Source organism: Rhopalosiphum maidis, chromosome 1 (genome assembly GCF_003676215.2).
Source record: "Rhopalosiphum maidis isolate BTI-1 chromosome 1, ASM367621v3, whole genome shotgun sequence".
NCBI lineage: Eukaryota > Metazoa > Arthropoda > Insecta > Hemiptera > Aphididae > Rhopalosiphum > Rhopalosiphum maidis.
The window spans coordinates 25,120,696-25,130,644 of record NC_040877.1 but is presented as its reverse complement, the minus strand read 5'-3'; the positions used below and the strand labels follow the sequence as shown (position 1 = coordinate 25,130,644).

Sequence of the window (9,949 nt, the reverse complement as noted above, 5' to 3'; positions counted from 1 at the left end):
CTTTATCATAACCACGTACAACGATATTAAAACTAAAAAAGATGAATTATACTATCATAATATCTCTGAAATAATCCCTTATTAGTTTATTTCGTTTAAATTAGTCACTATACCTTTCATAAGTGTTCATTAAATTTATATAATTGTTATTATTGCAAAAATTGTGAATACGAGTATACGTATTATAACTTTAAAACGAATTAAACCTAATTAATATAGAGCTTAATTTAATATTAAAAATTATCAATTTAATAAATACTTAGAAATAAATAAATTTTCATTAATTTTAAATATTTTCTAAGATTTTCCCAAAAATTACTTTTAAAATATACGTCTTAAATTATAATTTAGGTTACACTTTTAAAATATTTGAAGAATTCAAAAAGTAAAAACACTAAAAATAGTGCATGATCCCCTAATGTACTAATGTAAATAATAGCATTATTTCTTTACTCAGAATTAAAGAAAAAGATAATAGAAAACAATATTTTCCTTTAAATTATTATAGAAAATGTTTTTTGGCCTTTATTGCTGTCACATAATTCTGATAATAAAATATATAATGTGTAAAACCTAACAAGTACTTCTGATGTCATACCTATGATAATGTAAATTTACTTCTCACAATATAGAATAACTGGCATAGCTAATCACAGCTAAAATATATGCACTATGTAAAATACTAAAATTCTTAAATATGACTGTAGAACACGCTACATTTTAGACGGCCTAATATATGATTAATGTTTCATAATATAATTTTGATTACACGGCGATATAGATAGGCAAATTGGGTACACAACTGTCGCAGGTTCTATTAATATTATAATATCTGAGATCTTATTTTATATTCTTATGGGCTGAGCCTTTTTTTACGTAAATGTAATATATATTTTATATTTACATTAATAGTAGATAAGTGTATAATGACAAAAATATTTTAAAGAAAGAAAAGAATGAAAATAATTGATTATGATATTATTTCAATGTATGTTATACTATTATAATGTTCTTAAAAGTAAAAATGAAATTAGTATAATAATCATAGGTATGCTTTACCCCTACAATACTAAAATTTACATACTATTTTTAGAAAAAAATATAATGCGTGACAGTACAAAATAATTATTTGAACATTATTTTATCATTAAATCATATCGCTTCTATAACACAATGGAATAAAAATGTACTTCTTTTTAGAAGATATTATTTAAAAGTATATGGAAAGAATTCAATTATTTTTCGAGATATTCAATATTTATTCAAAACTTTAGTCTGCCTACTTTAAAAGAAACAAATAATTTCTTTAATAATTTATAAAATAACTTAATCTTTAAGTTCACATTAATTAAGATTATTTACAGTTGATTTTTAAATATAAAATGGAGCGTGCTTCCCACGTGTAGAATACTTCACACCAGTGTTAACTATCTCAAAAATTAAAAGAGCTACTGATTAAAGTTTTAAGCTTTAAGACTTTTCACTAAAACAACCTCCCACGTATTGAAAAATGTCAATGGATTTAAGTTTATGGTGTATAATGCCATTCAAAGTTTTGTAACATACAATTTAAATGTTCTCAAATAAATACTTAAATACCTATTTTATCACAACTTATTATTTTTTATATAATAAAATAACCAACCAATTTATTAATAGCTAGTAAAACGTTCATGATAATCATCTTGACTGTTTTAATAGCGCATACAAAAAAATACTGATAAATAAAAAATATACAGAGTGATTATTTTATCATTAAACATACATTTATTGTCAAATTATGACTTTTTTTATTTTTATTTTTCAAAACATCTTGTGACATGCTTAACTCAAACTGTAGGAAATTTTTATTTTTTCACCCTTTTATTTAATAATGAAATCACTCTCAAATTTTGATTTAAAAATGGCAACCTAAGTTAAAAATTAACTGAATTAATATTAATATTAATATAATTAATATTTTTTATGAACTTTAACGTTTAAATTATTGTTTTTCGTTAATTTTTAGCGATATATAGTTTTTCATAGTTGTGTAGTTTTCGGTTTTTTTTTAATACTTTTTGTTTCTGAGACCAGTAGTCATAATTAGTCAGTTTCAACATCTAATAGTTTTTTTGATAAATGTGTAAAATGTTAGTTCCAATAAAGTAAATTGCTTAAATAGAGAGCTATTAAATCTAATAACAAACATTTTAAAATATGAATTATTTAAACTTTGTAACTACTATCTACCACGACTGATGATGACAAAAGACAACGTTGTGAGTGGATGCATCAATTCGAACGTTTTTAGCCGAGATTAGGTTTAATTCTCTTAATGTTTACCAATACAGAATGTATCGAACCAATAGTACAAATAAATATAATAACCTGGATATGTTTAAAAGAAAAAAAAGAAGACAAATATAAAGGAAGATTACAACAGGTTATATAATTATAAGTGTACTATTCATCGATGTAAGTATGCCTACACAAAAATTGAAAATTGAATATTGTGAAAAAGAGCATACGTGATTCATCATATTCTCCTAGCTACTTAAATTTTTCGAAAAATGTAAACACTATTAAATATATCAAAGATAGATTTAGTAACCAAAAGTCCAGTTTACGCGTCTATAAAAAGAACATTAAATTGTACACGATGGAAATCGCTTGGAAATTAATTAGTTCCTAAATTACTTAAATTAATAGAAAATATTATTATACCTAGTGATTTCGAATTTTACTATTTAATGAAAGAAAAGAAAATATAACTATACGTTTATGCTCAATTAAAGATAAATAAATTGCCACTGAAAGAAAAACTTATTTTGTGGATGGAACTTTTAAAAAATGTAGTAAACTAGTAAACAATATTATCATATTTATATTATTTATATTGATATTAGGTCTATACGAACGTCGAAATCAATGCAATTTCTGTGATCTATATTTTAATTTCAAATAAAACAAAAATAGTTTACGAACGCTTATTTTTAATGACTAAAACACACATTCCAAATTTTAAATCTTGAATCATTTACATTAGATTTCAAAATCTTGACAATTCAATCAATTAAACAAACATTTCCTAATGCTGAAATATACTTGTATGGTTGTAATTTACATTTTAACCAATCGCTTTGGAGAAAAGTTCGAAATATAGGTTAAGCAAGTAATTATAAATATGATGCAAATACACAATTGTCGATTACACGTTAGAATGTGTTATTCCTTAGCTCATATTCTGATCGATAACATAGACGAAGGTTGGATTATTATAATGAGCGTATTGCTCATCAGGTGTATTACCTGATAATGATAGGCTTGAGATATTTTATGATTATTTTATTGAACTATAGTTGGAGAATCTGATTATTTTACGAGGTGCATAGAATTGTTATCAAAGAAATCATAGAACAAATAATATTATTTCGGGATATAACAGTAAATAAAATAAAATATTAAACAAACCACAACCAATTTGTATTTATTTGTATCACTGTCTTAAAAAAAGGTTGAACATTCTGATCTTTAATACGAACGTACTTATTTAAAAATGGAAGACAAAAAAAGAAAAAAAGTGTATACAATTATACCAAAGTATTAAAAAACATTAGTAGCGTATGATTTAGAAAAATATTTGAAAAAATACTTGAACATAAATATTGAAAAACTGTAGAATAAATAATTAACTAATCGATACTAACATGTAAGTCATCGTCTTCTTTTTTGTTTGTTTGCCTTTATAGATGTCTAAATTTTAATGCAATCACACCATACCTAATGACTGCCAACGCCTATTTTCGCACTTTCATGTCACCAATATATCAACTTTACAAGGTTATTATTAGGAATTTACAACACTCAACTATCATCTCAGATATAATTGTTACCCTTTTGAAATTAGATCACTCCGCCAGACGAGTAAGTCGTTAACATTACCAAAAATGTACGTCCACTTTCGCGGTTTTGGACTCAATACCAATATAAAAAAATTCTTAATCTGTTCGTAAAATGTTGTATACCAAAATTAAAGTTGAGTGCAAAAACTGTCAAACATACGGACATACCATTGACTATTACCAATATCTTTCGCGTTACGTTAAATACTGAGAGATCATTCCTCAGACTTTTTGCACCAAAGCTACAAAGACATAACCATCTTGGCCAAGTGCTCCCTTTGCACTGGAGGTCATAATCCAATTGTAAAGGATGTTCAAATGTTCAAAATATGAAGCACTACTCAAACGTCTCAATATAACTTATTTAAATTACCAAAATCCAAATTTTGTACTCACGTCTCCTCTTATCAAATCATCACCTCTCTTTACCAAAGCTTCTTACACTTCCGTCGCAAACTCTAATAATATCCTATTACCTAATAGCTCCATTAACAATAAACCCATTTTCCAAATTTATCTTAAAACTTTCTGCACTAATAAATCTCCTAATTTCTTTCCTTTACTGCTATACTACATAATCAGCTTATTCCATAGTTTAAATTTATCTCTACCTCTTTAATGTAATCATCACAATGTCTTTACTAACAGATTATGTTATCTATTATTTGTACATTTTAAGAGGTCTCTGATCTATACTTATCTAAAGCACTTATTTTATTACTATTTAAATCTTATTACATTTCGTTAATAGTATATTTTTTGCCTAATTATATTTACGTTTTAGATATAATTGCTGAGCTATAATAACTATTTGTTGAAAGCAAAATAAAATAAAAACACATATGTAGAAACTTGAGATTTTTAGTCTTCACCAAGATCTAAATTATAAATATTTTTTAAACATGATATAATTTTGAATTTTCAGGTATAAACATGTTGCAGTAAATTATGTTATACATCAAAATAACGTTTTTTTCTAGTAAATAACAAAGCTATCAAACTAGTAATTATTGTAGCTTACTATTTTTTGGGTTTGATTATCGATAATTTCTACGCACGATGAAAAATGTTATAATGTTATTTTAATGGTATTTGATTTTATTACAACCGCAGTAGATAGAACTACTGGATGTAAAAAAACAACAACAATGACGTCGTTTTCCAGCAAGAAAATAAACTATATTTTTATTTATTGTAAGGTCACTATTGGTTATGATTGAATGATTGAATATAATAGTTGTAAACATGTTGTTATATAAAAACAAAAATAAGAATTTGCGAAATTAGCGAAATTAGTCCTAAACAAAAATTTCTTTCGTAAATATCAAAATCACAGCAATAGAGTTTTATATATGTTATTAACATAACAAGTGATGTACTTGGTTATAAAGAAGAATATAATAGTTTTCTTTAATTTACAATTGAATTTTCGTTTTTTAAAATGCCAATAATTAGACGTACAAACTTAATTCACTGAACTCGCAATGCTACAAGTCAAAGATATACAAGAGCAAGTCAAACTGACGAGCAACGTGAAGCGCGGAATGAAATTGAACGGAATCGATGAAATCGAAATCATTAACATAGAAATGTAGCGTTTAACCCCTATCTAGCTGCATTCAATTATGACGTGGAAATCGATTACAGTGAAAAGCTGCAATTTGCAAAAAACATTGATGTCAATAACGAAATTAAATTTCAGATTCAAAAGAAGATAACTGGCGAATTAATGACATACAAATCGATTGATTCCATTACTAACCAAGATGATGTTGTCAACTATCAAATGGAGTTTTTAAATTCGTTGGAATTGCCTGGATTACCACTTCATATTCTGCAATTAAAAATCGGATCGGTAATCATTATGTTGCGGAATGTAAACCAGCCACGTCTTTGCAATGGCACCCGACTTGCGGTGAAGAAATTAATGAACAACGACATCGGCTTCCACAATTTTGAAAGGGAAGTACAAAGGCAAAGACGTTTTGATTCCACAGATCCCTTTGATTCCGAACGACATGCCATTCGACTTTAAACAGTTGAAATTTCCAGTGCGGCTAGCATTTGCAATGTCGATAAATGAATATCAAGGGCAGTCGCTAAGTGTTTGTGGCATTAGTCTTGAAAATCCATGTTTTTCACATGGTCAGTTATATGTTGCCTGTTCCCGTTTCGGAATACCAACAAAACTATTTATGTACGCACAAGAAAAAAAAAACTAAAAATGTTGTATATTATAAGCATTAGAATAATAAACACTTTTTTTTTTAAATATTTTTTTTCTATTAATTATACCAATTCGAATTCAATATTCATAATTAAGACAGGACAACGTCTGTCGGATCAGCTAGTAATAAATATATGCCCTTAGTAATTAACGTTATAATCCTAGTAAAATATTCATTATTATCTATTAACGTCAATTGCTAGTTAATAAAGTTAATATAAATTTGTCTTTTACTGTAACATGTATATTATGCGTGTGTCGTGTAATTTTTCAAAAACAAAATGTGGTAATTATTGGATTCGAAAAACACATTTTTAAAAAAAAATATATAAAAATATAATAATATTATATAATTATTACAATAACTTATCTTTAGAGTTCAGTTATTATTTTAAATATTATAATTAAACAAATAATTGAATATTTAAATTAAAAATTAATATTCATTTATTGTTAATGAATAGTTACTGTGGTTTTTTTTTTTTTTTGATAAAAGTTATGAATATTTCATCATTTTTCTGATGAAATTTTTCTTGATTTAAATTTCGTATGACTTTATTTTATAATTTATACTATATTATTCTTTAGTACAGTTTTGGGTATATTTACTTATAAATAATCTATCAAAGATTATACCTTTAAATCATCTATAAAATATGAATTATGCTACCATCAAAGTATCATGTAGATATTATATTATGTATTATTTGTTGTCCCTCTTTGTTATTTACACCTTTTTTATTTCTTAAATTCAGGTCTATTTTAATATCCCCTTTAACTTAAACTCGTTTCAATTATTCTATCAAATTTTAATCCTTAACTTAAATTATTATGTGACGTATATACGTTATATGTATGTATTGCTTGTAGTTATTTTAATATTATAATAAAAATGAAATTTATTTATTTTTTAAATTTATTTTCAATATTCAATTGTGTAATATTTTGGATGTATTATTGTAAAACAGAGTTTAGTGATATAGAATAAAAATTATCATTCATTCACTTTTAATTTTTCATTAGTTCTCAATAATAAAAACCATTTTTTTTTTTTTTTTAATAGACAATTAACTAATTTTTCATAAATAATTAGTTACTTACTGTAGTAGAATTGATTTTTCAAAATGTAATGCAAGTATCATTGTTTGGCAACTATATCTAATTAATTTAATGACTAAAAACGAATATAATACTCCTGTATACCTATTTATAATATTATATATCAGTATATTATCAATTAATATAAGTTAATTTCACATTTTCATGTGACAACCACCTATCCCGTCCATCCCAGACGTGTGAATCGTGTGATATATACGTACTTAAATTAATTTTATTTAAGGTTATTTCATTTTAATTATTTTAATGTGCACGTAGGTACATTATTCGGTGACTAATAAATTAACTAATTGTTAATAGTTGCAATAATTAAAAAAAGCGTTTGTACAGATTTTATTAAAATTATGTAGCAAAAATTTACGCAAAACATAAAAATGAATAATAAAACAAATATATCTAAAATATTTTAATTTTATCTGGCCATTGAATTTTAGTTTATATATACTTGTTAATATTATAATTTTTAATTTTAATATTGAACACTAAGTATTATCTCAATAAAAAAATCAACTTTTTTGGTGTCTTTTGAAATGGTTTAATTTAGAAACAAAAAATAAAAGTTTTAAAACCTCAATAAACTAATTTCATCAAAAGAACAATACAAATAATTTAAAACAATGAAGTCTTAAAATTAATATATTTGGCCAAAAATCAAATGGTTTAGTTTTTTTAAATCAATAATCATTGTATTAAATTAATTAATATTCCATTATCTAAAGTTTATTTTAAGTAAAAACTTGCTATTTGATAGTTTATCCACTGCACGGACAATTAGAGAATTATACTTTCATACACAAACACACACACACACACACACACACACACATATATATATATACTAAAAAAAGAAGTATAATAAAAAGGATAAGCAAGGTTACCATCTTAACGTAATTATATTTATCATCATCGGTTGCTAAGAATGACATTACGAAAATTCCGATTAAAAAATAACAAATAACAATAAGTGGTCTTACGCAAAAATTTCAGGTTCAGAATTTGCTAAGGGTTCATTAATTAATTAATATATTTAAATAGAACATAATTTTACTGAAAAATACCATTAAAATCTTGAAAATTTTCAGTTTATTAAATTTATTTATTTTTATTATAATCATAGACATACTTTCTATCAGTGTAGTTGTTTAGAAAAAACATTCTGAATGATAACGCATGTATATAGATCACGATTTAAGATAATATTACATAGATGAAGATGAAAACGAAGATCAGAGATTCGGTTATCCACGAATTACTATCATTTCTCTTACTCAGGACCGTTGTCACGAGGAGGGTAGGGGGTTCACTCCCATGCAACATGGAAAGTATATTAGTATATTAATGTATTTCAAACATTTAAAACTACCAATATGTATATTTTTTTAAATTTTTATCATCAATAATAATAATAAATGTTTGTGATATTATCGGCTATAAGTAAGGTATTTCGTGTATCGTCTGTTGGTCGCATTGACAAATCACCACCACACACTATGCGCATCAACTTAATGCGTTTATATGCACCTAACTCTTGGACTAACTCAATATAAACGTAGTAACAGTAACTGTTGTGTTATTGTGATAACTGATAATATCGCGATTTAAGATATATAATATATTAGTAGTACCTATATAGTTATATACCACGAATATAAGTCCGCTGCCACGAACTAATATATCTTAGTCAGTGACCATACATCCGTTATGCGACGATATAAACCGTTATATCAACCATTGTCAATGATTTTAATTTATATATACCCGATATACTCTGTCCATGATATTTCATTTAAATTGTTATACCTATTATTATTATTATTCTTTCTTCTATAGATCGAAATAAAAAAAATTAATAATGTGTTATTTTTTATTAATTATCTATAATAGGTAATTATTATAATAACCTCCCCCCTCCACCCCAATATATAAAATTCTTTACTTGGCTTACTTCGGCACTGGCCTCACTCTTATGATAAACTCAAGTTAACTCTTTGAATTTATTTGACATGGCTACGACTGCCAGTTGTCAAATTAAATTGCTCACCTAATTGTTTAGATACGCTATGCTTATAGTTCATGATTATGATTAGAAGACTTTTCATTTATAAGACAGATTGATAATATAATATAGGTAATATTATTAATTAAACTGTATTATCTGTATTACTCTGGCTACTCTTATTATTAAATCAAATTAAAAAGCCAATATTATTAATTAACTACTAATTAAACATTAGACACATTGACACTGAGAAGCGGTAAACACGATCAAGATGACTATCGACCAATTCAACTATATCGTTTACGTAAAACACGCTGAAAGTAAACAAATATGATATTTTCTGGTAAGACTAACTATATCAAATAGCCATTGTCTTCTCCGTGTTTTTCTACCTCCGTCTTATCACCATCCATTTCACAATCTCGCCATTTTATGATTTAATTTTTCGTATTTCGCATATGAATGTACTCGTTTATTAATATGTGATATTAAATATTGTACCTATTGTATTGAGCAGTTTGACGAAATTCTCGCTGCAAATCTTGTTTTTTAATCAATGGTTTTCGCACTGCTGTTCACTAATTTTAATTCTCTAGATCTAAACTGTATATCTGGACCTATAGCGAAACGAGTCTTAATCAACTCCGGTTTAATGATGTTTAATGCTGCTTATCGTTTCTCGGCAATTGCGTACAAGTAGCGTTAAGGTAAAATGTTTAA

At 25.6% G+C, this 9,949-nt stretch overlaps 1 protein-coding gene across 1 annotated transcript; it reads left to right on the top strand.

Moving 5' to 3' along the window:
* The first annotated feature begins 5,902 nt into the window (after positions 1-5,902).
* LOC113550190 (ATP-dependent DNA helicase pif1-like) lies at positions 5,903-6,106 on the top strand. Its single transcript, XM_026951891.1, has one exon. The coding sequence runs from the start codon at positions 5,903-5,905 to the stop codon at positions 6,104-6,106; it is 204 nt and encodes a 67-aa protein (XP_026807692.1).
* The last annotated feature ends 3,843 nt before the right edge of the window (positions 6,107-9,949 follow it).

Coding starts and splice junctions, on each gene's coding strand:
- LOC113550190 (XM_026951891.1), top strand. CDS start 5,903: ATGCCATTCGACTTTAAACAGTTGAAATTTCCAGTGCGGCTAGCATTT.